Genomic DNA, 19,431 nt, shown 5'->3' on the forward strand with positions numbered 1-19,431 from the left:
TTAAATTACAGTCTCCATTACAACTGAGGCCTGCTGCTTCTTAAAAAGGGAGAGGAGCAAGTGATCAGTGTTAAAGATGATCAGAACCAAACTGAGACGTTCTTGTTGGCCTTACTCAGAAAGATTAAAAGAGAATTGAAAAGAGAATGACATCATCACTTTGTAGTCAATGTCATTTAGTTCAGTGTATCATCTAACACTATCTCCCATACCATCCAGAGGTGGGCAACACTCACTGTGTGACTCGCCCAAGATTGCCCAGTGACTCAGTGACAAAGCTGGGCATGAATTCAGCTTCGATTTCCTGCCCCCACCCCCGCCCTGCCTTGTTTTATAATATAATGCCACATTGTTTCACCATCAGCAGGGTAAGTCCATCCATTCTGGATGTACTCACTTTCTTGCCCCTACTGTCAGCAAGGCCTGTAAGGCGAAAGGACTGAAAACACACTGTGTACAAGCCCCATCCCTGCCCTTCTCACAGGTAAAGAGCATTGGCCACCTGGAAGGACCCGGGAATTCACACAATGATGCTCTACTCCACTTGCTCCCTCCCCTTCCCACTGAATGTTCCTGCACTAAAGACACCCCAGGAGGGCAATGTCAGAGGGATGTGAGTGGAGAAAGAAAGCCCTTGAGACCAAGAGATGCAGAAGTCATTCCATTGCCCCCATGCCATAGAGACTTTGGGCTCCAGCTATATTCCTGCTCAGGGTCAGGGTTCCCAATTTCTATGAGGCACAGTAGGCAACAGCCTGGAGAGAACCAGTGACTTCTACGTGAATCTTCTGGGAGTTATGTGTGGTCCAAGATAATATGTCCAACATACAGCAGTTATCCATATCAGAAATTGAATGTCAGAACACCCTGGATCCTGTCCAAAGTCCCAAAGCCACACATCCTTAAATTTCCCATCACTGCCCTAGAGGAAGGGACTAGACAAAAACAAAAGTGTTTCTTTTAAAACTCTCTTCTGGGCCTTGAGCCAGAAACACCTCTGGGGACAATTTCCCAACATACAAGACCCCTACTCACCAACGCATAGTCCAAGCACATATTCAACTCAGAGTGAAGGTTTTCTGTGGACACACCCATGTTACCCTCAGACTGATGCTTCTGTTATGAAAAATACCTCCCGCTTTTGAAGAGGCCTCAGCCTTAGCCAGTCCTTGGGTTCCCCTCCACAAGACACGTCATCTCCTTAATGCAATTTTGTTTTGAGTCAGGATGTTCTGCGGTGCATTGTACAGCAGCCGGTCCCTGAGCACACACTGCTGAGAAGAGCCACCCCCACAACCATCACTTTCAGATTATTTGCCTTGCCAATTATTAGAACAATGGGCCAATTCCCATCCTGTGTTGCTCTTGGGGAAAATATGCAGGCTAGGGAACTGGCCTAGATTGGAAATGGAACAGCAGACGTTACCAATTAACATGAGCTCCTTTTATGCATTCCCTAAAGGTATTAGTCTCTAGGGAGAATTTTTAAAAGGCATAATCCCAGACCCTCTAGAAACTTCTTAGGTGCCTCAAATGTTTTGGGAGTGGGGACAAGTGTCAAAGGTCATTTGGTCCAGTTCTGTGTTCAGTGCTTGAATTCCTTAGATGACCTCGTCATCATCTTCCTGAATGTGTTCATGTTTGAGGAACTCACCACTTCCTATGGCAGTGCATTCCACCTTTGGACAGCTCTGTTTGTTTAAAAGCTCCTCCTTTAGTTGAACCAAATCCACCTCCCCATAATTTTCTCACTTTGGTCTTAGCTAATGAGTGAACCTAGCCAACCACTCAGCCTTCACTCCCAGGAAATAGTCAACTGCTCAGGGAAATGGTCCTTAAGCCAAAAATACAGTTTTGAAAAAGCCCAAGAGAAAGCCTACTGTAGCAGAAAGGCTAATGGGTGGACCTTGCTTTGTGGCCCCAAAAGGCTAAGTCAGATTACAGATTCAGCATGTGGAGGGCATGTAGGCTGCCCCTAAAAATCCAGATGTAAGCATAACAGAAAATTGTATGGAATTTCGGTAGGATATAGAGAGAAGAAAACTGTACTTTTGCTTTGTACGAGTTTAAACTTTCTCCAAGAAGATAAGAAGGAATGGAAGCATTTGGATAAACTGAAGCTTGGTCCAGAGTTAGCAGGTCTTGATGGCAGGCAGCACCAGTCTCAGTGGAAGGGACTGGTCTGACAACCAAAAGCCTGGGCTTCTCCCTAGAGCTTTCTGCTTATTCCATAAAGAAAGCTTCGAGTCTCTCTGCCTTAGGCCTAGCTCAGACCTCCTCATGGATCAGTCCTACATTCTTGGAAGGGACGTTGACTCAGAAGCACAGAGGGAGACTGAGACAGTCCCCCAATATGTGGGAAGAACAAGGAGAAATATGGGGGTGAAATCTCCTTTCTATATGAGGGAGACAGCAAATCAAGACAACAGGTTAAGGAGAACAGATGAGTGGGGGGGTCTCATCACCACTCGTCACCATTCATCACCATAGCAACAAGCCCAGCGATTCTGCAAGACAAGAGTTTTATTTTTCTTTTCACCTGTCACTCTTCTTGGTACTGTCACTCTCTTTCCCCACTCCTGGCGGGAGATGAGTTGTGACTTTTCCACCCCCACTGACAAGCTGCCTAGCTTTTGGGGTGTGCAGCTGCTATGGAATAGGAGAACGGGGTGCCCTGAGGGGTGCTCAGAAGACTTAAACTCCATCTCTCCCCTGTCCCTGATCACAGCTAGGAAGTGTGTTGCTGTGAAATGTGAGTAGCTGTTTGTACGCAGATCCATGAGGAAGCTGCCTCTTTTATGGATGCTGTGGAACAGAGGAACCAGAGCTGTGGTCCTCAAATAAAAGGGATTTTTGTCCCTGCCCCAGGATGTCCCATTTTATTCCCACAGTGTGAGACAAAGAAAGTCAGTAAAGGCAACTAAACAGAAGACCATGGCCTCAGGCCTCCTTAGAAAGATCTTATCAAAAAGCTAATGACAAGCTTAAGGGGAATCAGAACATCTTGTGTAAATGGAAACTCCTCAGCTATGTGGACTAAGACTACACCAACACCAGTCCTTCATCCCACATCCTATTAAATAAATCTGAATTTAGGTGGTTGTGTTACCTGTGATATTGGTGGCAATTGGGCCCAGGTTCTCCCTTGATTCCAGAGGTCTTTCCTGATTCCTCTACTACAGAGCTGTGTCAGCATAAATAGCGATAAATGACATTGTGCATCCTGCAAAAGGTGGCAGTTCCTATACCATCTAGCTGTCCTCTTTGTAAAGGATGTATCCCCCGTCACACACATTGCCATCTCCCTGGGCCAGAGACCTTCTTCTAAAGTGAAGGATGCTCTTCACCTCCAGACATAATCAGTCATTAGACCCTCCTTCTTTGCTTATATAGAACATGCCTTTCCACCCCACATCCATATGAAGATCTCACCCCACTTCCTTCCTAGATATACTGGAAGTGAATGCTCCTCCTTGTAAGTCAGGGAGGCAGATACCCTCTTAGGGTCTTTTGAAGATAATAACAGAAAAAGATGCCCATCACTCCCTTGTCCTTGGAGGCCATCCACAACCAGGTAAACCTCAAGAAGAAAGCAGCTTGGTGACCAAAGGGGCAAGGTGTGCTTTGGGTATGGAAACACTGATCAGCTCATGAAGTCAGCAGCCTCCAGCTTTCTTGTTTTCCACCTGCCCTCAGGCCTGTCCTTGTACCTACTCCTTCTGAGCTCCACTGTCCACCATTCTTTACTAAGGTTTGAGCGGATAATACATGCCTCCTAACCCCACCCTTACCCCTGTTTAACAGAAGAGTTTTATAGGAACTTCTGTGAACTGTAAGTCCCCCAAGGACTCTAAAGCATTACTCTCCAGAGGAAGAAATACATGACTTCTGAACAGCAAACAGGGAGACATTTTGAGTGTTCTAAAAATCATGTGAAGTGGGAATTTACTTGTTCAGCCAACTCTTGAACCAAGCACTGAACTCATTTTTTTGCACATTACCCTTATCAGGTCATTACAGCAGAGCTAGAGAAATTTTGCCCCTTTGAGTCCTTTGAATAATCATTTCTACTGCTTCCAAAGCCAGGCTGTGCCTTGCCAAGTGTAACCTATATTCAAGAGCCATCTGCTTTAGCGATACAGGAAGCCACCAAGGGGGCATGCTTCAGATAATCCTACAGCTCTGCTGGCCAAAGCTGCTACTGGAAGGGAAGGGATGCTGCTATTTGCCAGCTACAGTCCCCAAGCTCAGTCCTGCTGAATCCTGTACAATGCACCAACTAGAACCAGGGCAGAGGTCACTGACTTATTGGTCAATAAGCGATTCCTTTCCATATGCCCAGATTCTAATAGGCAAATGTCAGTCGAAGTCTCTAGGGCAACACAGGCCACCCCTTGCATGGCACACCTACATCCCCACCTGAAAAGGAACACATGGAGAGGTATAAAGGCCATATCCTATCCAGTGCCACCAACTAGCCAACGATGGTGTGTACCTGTGCCAACTGAGGCATGCATTTCATTTTAATTCAATGAGACATTTATTGTACATGAACAAACAATATAAACAAAGGTGTAAGAGCTGCCATGACATCTAGGAATGAGTATTCTAAAAGTTAAAAATGTTCCTCTGCCTGTGTCAAGAGTTTGACTGAGCAACTCGCCCTGCTTCCTGCGTCATTACCTCTCACCATGACCATCAGTTGTGTTTGATTGTTCTCACCACTTGGGAAAGTGTTGTCCCTCAGACTTTCACTTTTGAACCCCACTGGAGGTGACAGAACTCAGGGATGATCTCAGCAGACCAGTGGCCTTCTTCTGGCTCCACAGGGTGAGCTCTGGCCACCTCCTACTAGACATGAGTACTTGTCTTCAGACTCCTAGGAATGAAGCACTCTTTTCATGACCCTGCTCTTCCCAAACCAGTGTAAGATCTTTTATCGCAGGCAACAGAGATTTCTAAATTCAGCCACCTGGGTCTGCCTCCAGTGTTTTTAGCAAGCACCTCCAACAGGAAAAATGGTGTCAATTAAGCATAATTATTAAGATTTAAAAGAGCCATTTTTCTCTCAGTGCCTTTTTACTATTCTAAGCCCCCTAGTTTTTCTTCCCCCTAAATCGGCACTCAGAGCAGTAAGTTAACATATATATCAGTTGGTCTTTATTATACATACAATAACTGTCTTATTAAATTGAAATCAAATGCACATCTAGGGGAAAGTTCATTGTAAGTACCAACTCTCAGAAAAATGCTCACAGACATAAACAATGAGCAAGGCCAATGCGTTACCAAGCAACAGAGAAAATGCGGTGGGGGGAGGCAGGAATCAAGCTGAAAAGGAAGGGACATGGTTTTCTGAAAGAATGGGGTAAGCTCAAAGGTGCAAATTTTGGTAGAAGCTGCCCTAAATTTCTTGTGATGTCTCTCACCCTAGAAAAGGCATTGAGGAGTGGGGAATTGTAATTACAAATTCAACATAATCAGGGAGGCTTGGAAAATTTATAAATACACATAGACACACACTTTTTTCCTGGGGAATGTTTAACACTTGGTCAATGAATAAATAGCCTATCCAGCCTTTGCAAATGTTAAAGAGGGTGTGGGGTTGAGTGTATGTGTGTAAATATGCTGCTGCTTGGATGGTCCTTAGTCTCTTGACTCACTTTATTCTTCCCCCTCCCCTTCCTTTCCCTCCTCCTCTTCTTAGGACAAGACAAGCGCTCTGAGCCTCAGCAATGTGGCGGGAGTGTTCTACATCCTGATCGGAGGACTTGGACTAGCCATGCTGGTTGCCTTAATCGAGTTCTGCTACAAATCCCGTAGTGAATCCAAGCGGATGAAGGTGGCATCGTCTTCCCGGGCCTTTTTCCTAACCTGTTCTGTGATGCAGCTGGGTTTCCTGGGAGTCCCTTTTCTAGAAAGGGTGGGGAATGACAGGTGGTTGAGGTCAGCACAAGACAGGAAGCAGGAAGCTGTTAGGAGGAAGGTGACAGGGACAAAGGCAGCCGTGAGAAAGGAAGGAAGATGGGGTGTGTCGGGCCAGACACAAGGTCCAAGAAAACAACTGCATTTGCCAGAGAGGGGTCAGTGACATTGAAAGTTAGCAGTTTACATGGACAGGCAGCACAGCGAGAGGCAAGAGTGATGGCTACCAAGGCTCATTCTCTCTGAAGTTGCAACAGAAGTGTGGCTGCAAAAGAGAGGAAAGGATGTCTACCCTCTACTCTGTGCTGACCTTGTCATACCCTGGTGAATTGGGTCTTGTCTTAGGCTCCACTCTAAGAGATAGACATTGACAAAGAGGACCATGTGCAGAGAAAGGTAAGCAGATTAGTGAGATGACCCCAAACCACATCAAATGTAGCTAAAGGGAACTGGAGAAGAGAATTGTGTAGGATTTAAGAGTAGTCTGTAAAATACCAATACTTTCCAAGTGGAAAAAGAAAACAGGCTAGTTCTATGGAGTCCCAAAGTATACAACAAGAACAGATGACTAAAGGTGATAGAGGATAAATGTTAACACGATACACTAAATTTACTCTTCTGAAAGAGCTGTCTAAAGAAAGGCTAGACTATCCCAAAAAGTAGCAAGTTTCAACATCACTGAAGGTATACAAGTAGAGGATGAATAACTCTTGACAAGGATATGGATTCAAGCATCAAAAAGGAGTTTGGATTAAATGATCTTCAAAGCCCCTCAACATTTAGCTTCAGTAAGAAATTATTTATGGAAGTTAATCATGTGAACAATACCATGAGCAAGGCATCATGAGGACTCAGAGAGGAGGGAGGTGCATTCTATGATCTTCAGCACCTTTCACCTTCCACAAAGAATGGGCACAATATAATTACTCAGTGAGGCAAGCTATGGCATAGATAGGAAGGCCTATAGGAATTTAGAGAAGAAAGATTGAAGAAGGCTTCCAGGAAGATGCCAATATTAAGAAGGACAGGTGGGATCTAGATAGAGAAGAGAAGAGAAGTGCAGTCCCTCTGGGCAATGTACCCATGGTGATATGTTGACCTATACTGTTATCTTGATTTGACAAGACTAACAAGATCCCTTGGTAGAATTTGCCTTATGAGAATGTACCCTAAGAAGCCCACTTTTCAACAGACATTTGGCTCCAAGCTCAGTAAGCCCACTTTTGGATCCAAACATAGCCTCCTGCCCAACGTCTCCCTGCCTTGGACCCTCAATCCTACACATACCTCTGGGGTCGCCCTTGGAGAAGACATCTCTGGGCATTTGCTCCTTCTGTTTAGAAATTCTCTATTTAGTTCTGTGCATGAGGAGCTAGGGGCCTTCTGTCCTGGTATTCAGCATTTCCCTGTCAGCCTACCTACCCCACTCACATCCTAGCAATCTGCTCTCCTCACATACTCCATACCTTCGCCCCCACCTCATGTTCCCACTCATGTGCCTTTTTATGGGTCAATCCCTCACCCTGTCTTCTGTTTCATAGAGTCCATTTAAAAGGCAACTTCTCCAAGACACAACAAGGAACAATTAAGGAATGGAAATTCAATGACATTTCACCAGGGACCTAGGAACACCCCAGTCCTTCTCTTGACCAGCTCATCCATCTCCAGGTCCCTCTCAGGTCCTCTCAAATGACAAGAACTACAAAGGCATGGGCTTCAGACTCTAAACCCAGTGTAGGCCTCCAAGGAGCTTGGCTGAACAAACAAGAACTCCTAGAACCTACTCAAAGCTCTTTGACCATTCCATTCAAAACATAGGACTAAAGACTCTCCTACCTTACCCTCCAAAATGAGGAAGGGTTACTCCAGGGGCAAAAAAGGGGAACAGGACAAGAACTAGGGGAGCTACAACCTGTACCATCCCTCAAAACCTTCACAATAGACCATGACTCAAACCAGAGGCCCAGAGTTGGCCCAGTACAGATTATAGGAGTTCCTTTTTCCTCACTGCTTGTCTAAGACACAGTACAGCATCATCATCTAGAGTAGAAGCTCTGGAGAATGAATGTCTGGGCATAAATTCTGTCTGCTCCATCTGTTAACTGTGTCATCTTACACAGGTTTTAGTAACTCTCTGATCCTCATTTTCCTTCTTCTTTTTTTTTTTTTTTTTTTTTTTTTTTTTTTTTTTTGAGACGGAGTCTCACTCTGTTGGCCAGGCTGGAGTGTAGTGGCATGATCTTGGCTCGCTGCAACCTCCACCTCCCAGGCTCAAGCAATTCTCCTGCCTCAACCTCCTGAGTAGCTGGGATTACAGGCATGTGTCACCATGCCCGGCGAATTTTTGTATTTTTAGTAGAGACGGGGTTTCACCATGTTGGCCAGGCTGGTCTCAAATTCCTGACCTCAGATAATCCACCCACCTTGGTCTCCCAAAGTGCTGGGATTACAGGCGTGAGCCACTGCACCCGGCCTCTGATCCTCATTTTCTATAAAATGGAGGCAGTGGTAGTACATACCTCATACAATTGTTATAAAGATTGCATTAAATAATGGATATAAAGAGCTTGGCAAAATTCCTGGGCCACAGTAAGCCTTCAGTAAATAATAACGACAATGATAACTAGTATTTCAAATAATAGTTGTTACTAGTGGCCAGATACATCCTCCTTAAAACTTTCCTTTTATTGTCCCTGTTTACATGAGCTAGGGTTCTTAAGCTGTATAGATTGTGAGTTCCTTAAGTTGTGTCTGATTTTTCTGGACATCCCACACACTGAGGGTAAGTATTAGTAAAATTAATGCATAATTGTATCCAAAGGAGAAAATCTCTTAAAGGATGAGGCGGAGCATGGGAGGGAGCTGCTCTTAGTTAAAGCAAGTATTGCCATCAAAACCACACAGTCTAGGAATTACAAACAATTTCATCCAAGGGTCAGTTTTGGCCCCATGTTTGTGCTCATGAACTGTGATGAGACCAGTCATCCACCAAGCAGGAAAGCTCCTGGATATCCAGCCCTTTCTCTGGATTACAATGAATCCCAGTAACCATAACCAGTGGCAGGTAGTGGTACCAGAGTGGCTAAAGTCTGGGATCCTCTTAAAACAGGGACCATGTTGACCTTCACTGAAGTCACACTATTTAGATTAAAATGAGAATCTTTCAAAGAGCCCACTGAGTCATGGCATAGCTTCTTGGGGACATTCTCATCCTTTCCTTTACAATGAAGATGTTAAATTTTTCAGAAGCCAACATCAGGGTCTCTTGGAATCATTAATACAATGTCTTCTGCCACAATCTTCTAGAATTAATTCCATTGATTGGCGTGACTTTCACCCGACTCACTGAGGCTCCTAATAGAATTTTCCATCTTCCAACTGCAGAAAAGATACTTTCTTTATTAATCAACCCAGCCCTTAATTGTTGACGCTCCATCAACTCCTCTCTTATCCAAAGAGATAAGACAAATGCATTCAACTTGCCTCTCAGACTTTTCAGCTTTGCAGTTCTCTTTATTATTCTGTGCTTAGCCTTCTCCAAAAGCAATTAGTTTTTTTCAGAAGTAGAGTCCCCAACCTTACAGAGAGACCCAAATTGATGATGCCAAGGGCATTTGATGAGAGCTTTCCCTCTCATTCATTTCCATTATCACAGTACTTGGCCCACTTTTTTTTTTTTTTTTTTTTTTTTTTTGAGACAGAGTCTCACTCTGTTGTCCAGGCTGGAGTTCAGTGGTGCAATCTTGGCTCGCTGCAACCTCCACCTCCCGGGTTCAAGTGATTCTCCTAGCTCAGCCTCCCCAGTAGCTGGGATTACAGGTGTGTGCTACCACACCTGGCTAATTTTTTGTATTTTTACTAAAAAAGGGGTTTCACCATGTTAGCCATGATGGTCTTGATCTCCTGACCTCGTGATCCACCGCCTTGGCTTCCCAAAGTGTTGGGACCACAATTGTGAGCCACCACGCCCCACCCTTGGCCCACTCTTAAGGCCTTAAGACCCTAAACTCGTTCAGGGCTATCCTCTCATGTGTCTCAAACGTGCTTAAAAACATCTTCGTCACTCTTCGTGGATGAAAGAACAAGAGGAAGGGGGGCAGAAAGGAGAAAGAAGGGCGGGAGAGAGAGAGAGAGAGAGACGAAAGGAAGAGAAGAAGGAAAGATGATTTTTCAGTAACTTTTATGTTCAAAGTGATTTCTACACATTTTCATTAACCATGTAATAGGTTGTTCTTATAATCCTACAGATGAAATAAAGGTTCAAAGAAACTAAGTAACTTTTCCTGGCTAGGTCACACAAGCAAGGAACTGAAAAACCAGGAATTAGACCTCCAACATGGTCTCCACAAAGCCCGGGCTTTTGGTATCAGCCAAGCCACTTTTCCTAAATCTCTCTGTCCTGCTTCAACCACATGGCAGCAGATCATTTTTGAGCACCTATTCTGTGCTCTTCCAGTCCCAGCCACAGTGCTGCTCACAAAGACAAATAAAATGTAGCTCTACCATTCAGTTCCCCTCATCTGACTGACTGTAGTATTTAAACCCTTGCTGGGTGTTGATGAGTCTCTTTCCCCTTTGACATGTGATGAGCAGGACAAGTGTCACAGAGATAGTGGGAAGGCACCCTACAGGTATTCCTTCCACAAAGACACACTGAGCACCACCGCATGCTGGGCAAGACTCGGCGCTGGCGATTAGGTCAAGAACAAAACAGACACAGCTTCTTTTCTCAAGAAGCTGAGAGTTTGATAGGGAAGACAGCACATAAGCAAACACTTACATGTTCAATGAGTGTTAGTGAAAAAAATGCCCAGTGCTGTCAAGTATAGAGCAGAGGCCAGTCCTGATAAAAGAATGGGGCAGTCAGAGCAGCTTCCCTGAGAAAGTGATATTTAACAGACTCAAAGCATGAAAAGAATTAACCGGGAAAAAAGAATTGCCGGTGATACACAAGTGTCAGAGACCCAAAGATGTGAACTCTTGCCCAGAAAGGGGAAGAAGGCCAAGGAGACTGGAACACAGAAAGACTGAGGGAAAAGGGTGGTATGTGAGAGTAGGAGACTCAGAGAGGGACTTCAGGCAGCTCACAATATTTCGGTCTAATTTAAATTGTCATGTAGTAGCAGAAAATACATAACCTAAGATACATTGCAAATTGAATAAAATCTCAGGTCCTCTGCCCCTCCTCTCTGCCTGGGCAGACTGGCACCTGCATCCTTAGCTGATATTAAGGGCAGCAAAGTATTATTCACCACCTCACTCCCAAAGGAAAATAATCCCCAGCCTCTCTCACCCCCACGAGAGATGCTGACCTTTCAAGATTATATATGGCTGTGCTAACATGGGGCATGTTTAAGCTACGGCAATTGAGGGCTTGCACATTTTCCTGGAATTAATGAACAGCTGAGAGACTTGATAACTCAAGGGGAGCATCCTCCACAGCAGGTGGTCACTGGTGCTTTGCACGCATGCCTGAGCAAGGACATTACTGAAGTTTAAGCTTTGATTAGGATATTCTATGATGTGCAGAGGCTGAGCACACTCTTCTTAGAAAAGCAAGTGGCTGAGAAGTTAGGATGCAATCACTGTTAGGGAAATGAGGTTCTGAAGGGTCAATTTAGGGGTCTTCAAGTTGGATTTTTTTACTCATCCCTTTGTCTCTGAATATCAGTTCCAAAAACACCACCACCACCCTCAAGGATGAACTTTAAGAATGGCTGGCATGTCAAGGAGGGATAAGGGAAAGCCACATTCCCAAAGGCTAGGGGAGAAATGACAGCAGTTTATGACAGCTTAGCCACGACAGGGGGGCAGGCGGGAGCAGAAAGAATCACATTTAGAAGGTCATTCACCTTATCACTAGGTCACATATAACTGTTACCTTAAACAAGTCAGTCATTGTCATCAGGTTCTCTGTAAAGTAAAAGGGACAAATTAGATCATGTGGTTCAACTTTGCTTGCATTTTAGAATCATCTGGGGAGCTTTTAAAACTCCAGATGTCCAGGCTGTACACCACACCAGCATCTCTAGGGTAAGATTCAGGTGTCGGGGATTTTTCCCCAAAACTCCCTGGATGGTTCCAATGTGCAACCAAGTTTCAGAACTAGTGATGTAGTTGACATTAAGCATTGCTTTCCACTGCAAAGTTTGAACTCCATTTATCATTTCTCCTGACTTTCATAAATGTATTTGAAAAGAAGCCAGTAAGAAAGCAGTAACCACCCATGATAAGGGTATGGAGTCATTGACCTTTGAGAAGTGCTCAGCTTCCTTGAATACCAACTCTAATGATGTGACCTTCGAGATTTTTAGTTACATGCCTGGCTAAATTGTCTCAGACTTCGGCAAGCGCCAATGTTGACTAGGTTATCAATCTTGTCTTTTAAGACAAATTCATGAAGTACCAACAACTTCAATGGAATATTATGAAAATATGTGAGCCTTATGAGGAACAAAGACCAAGGTGATCTATGTAAACTTTAGTGGGTTTTTTTCCTTAATTAAAGGGGTGTGGCAGAGGAAAAACATGAATGATAGGCATTCCAAGCTAATCTATAGAAGTTTCCATATTTCCCACAGATAAAAATAAAATGTTATTTTCTCTTCAATAATTTTTAGATGAGGATAAGTAACTGTTAATTTATCATATTTTCATTTTACATTTCCCTGGTGTAGCTTCAAGGTAGTATTTATTTGGCCTTTGACTTAGAAGAATGCAATCCAGGTCACACTTTCTCTTCAATGGAAGACAGCCAAGGGAGAATGTAAATAAATCAAGTCATGGGTTTGAGGAGGAGACAGAACCAGTGTGGGTGGTACATCATATGGGGCAAATCTGTCTGAATCATGGATTTTAAAAAGAACATTTTAAAACATTGTCAGAACTGCCAGTAATACAAGGATAGCAGGGGGAAAAAATGGGTCAAAACTGCCCTGTTTATCTCTGTCTGGCCACAGAAGGTTGACTGATTTCTCTGGTCACTAGAATCATGCCAATATGTAAGAGAGAAAGTCATAGACTTTTTGAGACGGATCCTAGGTGGCTGGTGCTTCTTAGACAAATTCAAAAGCATCTATTATGCATCTAATTGCTTACTGGATACTCTGTGGGATAGCTGAGGATTGAGAAGACATGGCCCTTGCCCTCCTCCAGAAAGCTCTCTTACGGAAGACAAAACTTATACACTGGAGGCAGAACCATTACAAAAGAATGTATACCGCATGAGTACAAGATGAGAGAGGACAGCACTTACAGCAGGCTGGTGTAGTCTAGGAAGGCTTCAAGAAGACGGTGAGAACAGAATGTGCCCTGAAGAAGAGGTAGGGTTGGTCCCACTGACAAGTCTCCTTTATACTGATTCCCACCAAGAAACCAAACCCCACCTCAAAAATTCTGTGATTGTTTATTAATGGAAAGTTTGAGATGGACAGTAAAAGATAAGGGTCTGGATTTCCTACCATCAATGGTCTTTCTCCAAAGGAACTCTGAACAGAACACTTCCTCTTGTCTAAGAGGATATGGTTCTAGACCTACTTTGTGGTCTTGAATATCCCACTTAACTCATCTGATTCCGGGGTGATCCTTGGAGTCCTTTTCAGACCTAGAATTCCGACATTCTAGAAGTCACAAACTTAGTGGCACTGATCTGATATGTCAGTCTGGAAGTACAGGGTCTACATGCTGATGGGAAGCAGTTGATGCACAGATGATAATGTTTGGAATGCATTCTCATTTTCTTTAGCACATGTTCCTTTCCAATTACATTTTGCATATTGTATTATTCAAACGAGTCCTACATTCCCTTAACACATGCTGCTATAGAGGTAGGCTAGAATTTTTTCTGAAGTAAATCAGAGGTAGTTTTCCATTTTAACCCAACAATATCACACTCTCAATTTATTTTAACATTTCAAGGCATTTTTCATGTGGTAGCACCATTCTTGCTAATAACAGTGTGTAGGTGCATAGATAATCATATGGTATAGACATGGAGGTTTAAAAATTCTAGAATACTAAGGAGATATGTACAGTCACATGACTAGTTGATGTCATAACCAGAACTAGAATCCAGGTTTCCAAACCCCATTCCCAGAAGGTTTTCCACTTAGTTGTGTTGCTACATCACACATTAATCAATAATACCAAGGAAATATTCCACCTTTAGAAATCACAGAATGTAAGAATAAGAAAGGATCTTCTGTCTTACCCAATCTAACACACCTTACTGAACATTGAACTTGAGGCTAAAGAGGGGATCAGACATGTCCAGAGCCAAGTGATAGTTTTCTGAATTCCTGGGAAGTCAGAATTAGCATTGTAGAATAGAAGAGGGGGTGGATGGGGAAGCAGAGTTGGAGTTATATTTGAAGTCCGGTCTTGATTCATTCCCATTGCCTGTCATTGCCAAGGACCCGGGGAAGAACCCCCGGTCCTCCTGAAAAGGGTTTTTGTTTGATCCCACAGCAATCCATCAATGAAGCCATACGGACATCGACCCTCCCCCGCAACAGTGGGGCAGGAGCCAGCAGCGGCGGCAGTGGAGAGAATGGTCGGGTGGTCAGCCATGACTTCCCCAAGTCCATGCAATCGATTCCTTGCATGAGCCACAGTTCAGGGATGCCCTTGGGAGCCACAGGATTGTAACTGGAGCAGATGGAGACCCCTTGGGGAGCAGGCTCGGGCTCCCCAGCCCCATCCCAAACCCTTCAGTGCCAAAAACAACAACAAAATGAAACGAAACCACCACCAACCACTGCGACCACAAGAAGGATGATTCAACAGGTTTTCCTGAAGAATTGAAAAACCATTTTTCTGTCCCTTTCCTTTTTTTGATGTTCTTTCACCCTTTTCTGTTTGCTAAGTGAGGATGAAAAAATAACACTGTACTGCAATAAGGGGAGAGTAACCCTGTCTAATGAATCCTGTGTCTCTGACAGTAGAGTCACTGGAACACTAATGAGGAAACTGCACTGTTTTATTTTAATTCAGTTGTTAGTGTGTCTTAGTGTGTGCAATTTTTTTTCTTACTAATATCCATGGTTTGCAGGTTCTGTTAGGCCCTTTCCTTCTCCTTACTTCTTATCCCCAACTCCCTACCTATCCCTCTTCAGTTTTCAGATTGGAGATTCAATATTTGTTCCACTTTACAAGCAAGAGGGAAAAAAGCAACCTTCAAACTAATTCTCCATGGGGGCTTTCCATGTTACCCTCCACTCCTTGGCCCCAAGCCTTTGGTGGGGACAGACATTGTTGGAGAAGTGGGCTGCCTTCCCCAAGTGGGGCACTGCTTAAGCACTGATTTAGTGGAGAACACAGGTGAAAAGCAACTCAGGATGAGGGTGGTGGAGAGGGCAGGGGCAGATGTGCAGTCAGAGAAGGACTTCTCAAGTTACTGCTGCTCAGAAAAACAGTTCCTTTAATGTGGAAGAGCCATTTCACAGGCCATAGGTGGTATGGTATATTTCTTCAGAGTCAACCTCGGCCCTGAGAAGTATGTCCTTCTGGTGTGCTCAGGCTCAATGGCAGTCTGGTAGCTGAAGGCACTTGGCCTCCTAAACCAAGCAGAATTTTGGGAAGAGATAACAGCCAGGGGAGATATTGCCCACGATTCTCACTTTTTCTTTGCCTGGTACCTAAGCAGGAACCCATTGTGGAGTAGATTCTCTTCTTCTATGGAGCCTCTGACATGGGGAGGAATGCTATGCAAGCTAAGTGTGAAAGAAAGGTGACAGAATAATTTTGGAAGAGGAAGCTTCATCAAAATTTCATACAAAATAGAGCTTTCCATGGTGTGCCCTATCCTAGGTTTGAGAAAACACATATGAAGTTTATGCTCATGCAAAGAACTTGGGTTTTTATGTTAATATAAAGTGTTGTTTTAGCATGTGGCCAGATAATGCTCTGTCATCTTTAGAAAGTGAGATACCCCAGGAAATAATTGAAGACGTATAGGGAGATGGATTAAGTTGATAATGACATTTAGGGCACCTTAAGACCTTCGATCCCAGGTTCTAACCCAAGGAGGCTGACCTTCCCCCAGCTAAGACAGCGTAAGAACGTTGTATTCCAATATACCTATGATTAGGGCTACAAAGCTGAACTAAAGCAAGATTAGTGAAGTGGCAGGGTTTATAGAGAGAAGCCCAGGCTGAGTGCAACTTTGGTTGGAAGTGAGAATCCCTGACATATAGCTTTCTTGGAGATCCCAACTCTCATTCTTGGTGCAACTGGCTTCCAGCTCTCCAGCAGTCACTCTCCTAGGTGCATGATTCAGTGCGTGCCATGTGTCATTAGCTTTTACTGATAACCGTACTCTGGCTTGTTCCTTTACCCCCTACTTCTATCCAATTTTCTCTGCTAGGGGTTATCATTAGCAATTGACATGCTAAAGGTTTTGGAGCCTATCTAGGGGTAGGTGCAGCTTGACTGGCTTTTCTGTGGATTCTCTCAGTGGACCCACAACATCTCTATATCTCTCCACTCTCCTGTCATCAGCCATAGCAAAGAATCCTTCCAAAATCAAACTCTTCCCTTTTTCGACTCAAATGTTGTTGTTCAGTCTCTCGCGTGTCAATGTGGGCATGGTTCATGAAACCAGACCCTCAAGATGGATGATTGCTTTTCACTACTGCCATCTGATGTCCCTCAGCCCCTGCCCTCGCACAAGATTTTTCTCAGCCTTCAGACTACCACTGCAGAATCCGAAGTGACCCACCATTAAGGTGTCTGCATCTTGGAAGAGTTGGAAATAACCCTTTAACATCAACATGCTTCAAAGACTTTTTGCCTTTGGCCTGGTAAGACGCCTCTCCAGCTACTGAGCCCACCAGTAACATGAGCGGATAAAGAGAGACTTGTTTGTGCTAGAAATGAGGGTCTATGCTATGAGGGGATCCAAGACTCTGGCGAAATATGCTTTTTCATCAATGGAGAAATGAAAGGAAAACAAAAGCAAGAAAAAAGTTAACTTGTATTATGTATTTTTACTACACTTTTCTTAAAAATAGAGCATTGGGGAAACTCTGAAAGAGATTGACATTTTTCTCAACAGGAATCCATACTTAACAGTTCTGGCTTTCATTAAATTTTGCTCTTTGGTACCTGGGCCTTTTATTTAACATCTATATTTGTTTTAACTCTCTTGGCAGATGTGTGAAAGGATTCTTGCTTGATCAAACACTAAATATTTTTTTGGTTCCTGTTTTTCTTTCAAATAGCCAGGTTTTTTTTCTTTTGGTATTTGCATAAAATGAAAATATCACCGAATATTAAATCACTGTGGATCCATTATCTACTTTTCATATTTGTCCATTCCATTTTTGTGCCATTTCTGAAGCCGGGGCTCTAGAGATTATTTCCTTATTGCAGAGCCTAAGACTAGTAGGTTTTTAACTGTGACCACTGTTTCTAACTCACAAACAGCTCTCGAGTCATTTCAGCTGAACTAGAACATTGTGAGTTATTCATCCAAATAGGATAACCACAACAACAACAAAAGGCAAACGGTGGTATTTGGCTTCTAGGAGCCATAATTCCAATTGCATAAAAACCAGAGCTTGACTTGGAGCCATCACAGTACCTCTAGGGAACTGGATGGTTCACATGGAACATCTCCCAGACATCCCCAAACTGGAGAGGTATAGCTGTGATGTGCACAAAGTCACAGCCAGAACCAAATCTAGACCATGCTTATAAGTCTAGATTATCCAGAGGATAATTTTGGTCCTCAGACACCACAACTTTCATTCTTGCCTAGAAGCTTTTTTTCCCCCTTAAGCAAAATGGCTTTCTGTAAAGGATCTGACATTTGTTGATACATAGATATCAATGATTAAGAACAGCTTCAAGTATTTTCTTTCCCAAGGAACACTGCATATTAACAATGACCAGAGGTCTAAAATAAATGAACAGAGAAGCTCAAACAGTAGCATGGACAATAACTACTACAATAGAAAAGGGTTGGGAGAAAGAAGAGAAACTGGCAGGTTTGTGTGAAGCTACAGTCATTGTTTGCATACACCTTGCAGCATCTAGGGTACCTCTGAGTGAGAAAGCACTTAACACCAGCTGACTGCAGAGAAAAATGATTTCTGTTGCCCTACTGTCAAATAGCTTGGACAATGGTCATAATGGCTATCATAGCACAGGCTGCCATGTATTGAGCACTTACTATGTTAAGCACACTTCATACCTTCTATATCATGACAGAAGCCCTCAAAGTAGGGCCTTTCAGATGAGGAATCTGAAACTTAAAGAAATTACATAACTTGCTCACAGACCTGTAAGTGACAGCACCAGGATTTGAACTAAGTCTGTCTAAATCCAAGCCTTTACAACCCTAACTACCCACCTCACTGTTAACCAGGTCATGATGAACTATGGCCAGGAAATACCAAGTGAGTTCTCTACCTACCTATTATGCCAAAGTAACTGAAAATGGAATGGTGAAACCCATACCAGATACTCTTTTTGGAAAGCCAGTCCATGCTCTTAGGGCATGGAGAGATCATTAATCTAGACAGGATTGCAAAAAGAAAAGAGGAGGGAAGGGTGCCACTTATAGCCCCTTTACAATGGATCTAGGCTCAGGAGTAGCAAGCAGGTAAGGGAGGGGACTAAAAACCAGGTTCCATTAGCAATGGTTGATCCAGCCTACAAGAGGGTCCCCAGAGCTTTCATGAGGAAAATGGAGATAACTTTTTCTGTTTGGACAAGTTCAGGATCAGTTCTGGTCATTACAAGGGCAATGGATTTAGGTTCAACTAGTGGTCAAAGTAACTCCATAGTAAAATTAGGTTAACACTGGACTTAGAACAGCGCCCCCTGTCAGAGAGATGTTACAGGTGTGAACGTTGAAATGCATATCCTCTGATTTTCTTCCATTCCAGATCCCTAGAGTTCACTATTAACTTGATGTCCTGTGTGTGTACAGGAGAGGGGAAGAGGGAGGAAGGAAGTCACGATCACCAAGACTTTTTCTTGAATCTTTTATATCCCTACTCTTCAGCTCCTCTGGTCAATAACACCCTGATGGGCACTGAGATGAAGCCAGCAAGGCCCTGCAGGAGCGGGCATGGATGTCTTTCACTGAAATAAAGCAAAAAATCAACCTACCTCGAATAAGAGACAAATTAGCAAGTTTGTTCCACAACAAATGCTTACATGCTATTTAAGAAAGAATTTCTATAGGGATAAAGGTCCCAAAAAAGTGAGGTTCTTGGCTGGGTGTGGTGGCTTATGCCTGTAATCCCATACTTTGGGAGGCCAAGGCGTGCAGATCGCCTAAGACCAGGAGTTCAAGACCAGCCTGGTCAACATGGTGAAATCCTGTTTCTACTGAAAAAATACAAAAATTACCCAGGCATGGTAGCACATGCCTATAATCCTAGCTACTCAGGAGGCTGAGGCAGGAGAATTGCTTGAACCCGGGAGGTGGAGGTTGCAGTGAGCTGAGATCGCACTGCTGCACTCCAGCCTGGGCAACAGAGTGAGATTCTATCTCAA

At 43.7% G+C, this 19,431-nt stretch overlaps 1 protein-coding gene across 9 annotated transcripts in view; it reads left to right on the plus strand.

Moving 5' to 3' along the window:
* Positions 1-17,217, plus strand: part of GRIA1 (glutamate ionotropic receptor AMPA type subunit 1) — a 321,912-nt gene extending 304,695 nt beyond the window's left edge. For all 9 annotated transcript variants that reach the window (XR_010587683.2, XM_073994634.1, XM_045394430.3 and 6 more), the window contains 2 exons: positions 5,708-5,842; positions 14,371-17,217. Coding sequence is in view for 8 of the 9 variants with exons in the window: in XM_045394430.3 (XP_045250365.2) it covers positions 5,708-5,842; positions 14,371-14,571 (336 nt within the window). In the remaining variant the exon portion in view is untranslated. The remainder of the gene's footprint in view (positions 1-5,707; positions 5,843-14,370) is intronic.
* The last annotated feature ends 2,214 nt before the right edge of the window (positions 17,218-19,431 follow it).

The sequence above is a fragment of the Macaca fascicularis genome, chromosome 6 (assembly GCF_037993035.2).
Source record: "Macaca fascicularis isolate 582-1 chromosome 6, T2T-MFA8v1.1".
Classification (NCBI taxonomy): domain Eukaryota; kingdom Metazoa; phylum Chordata; class Mammalia; order Primates; family Cercopithecidae; genus Macaca; species Macaca fascicularis.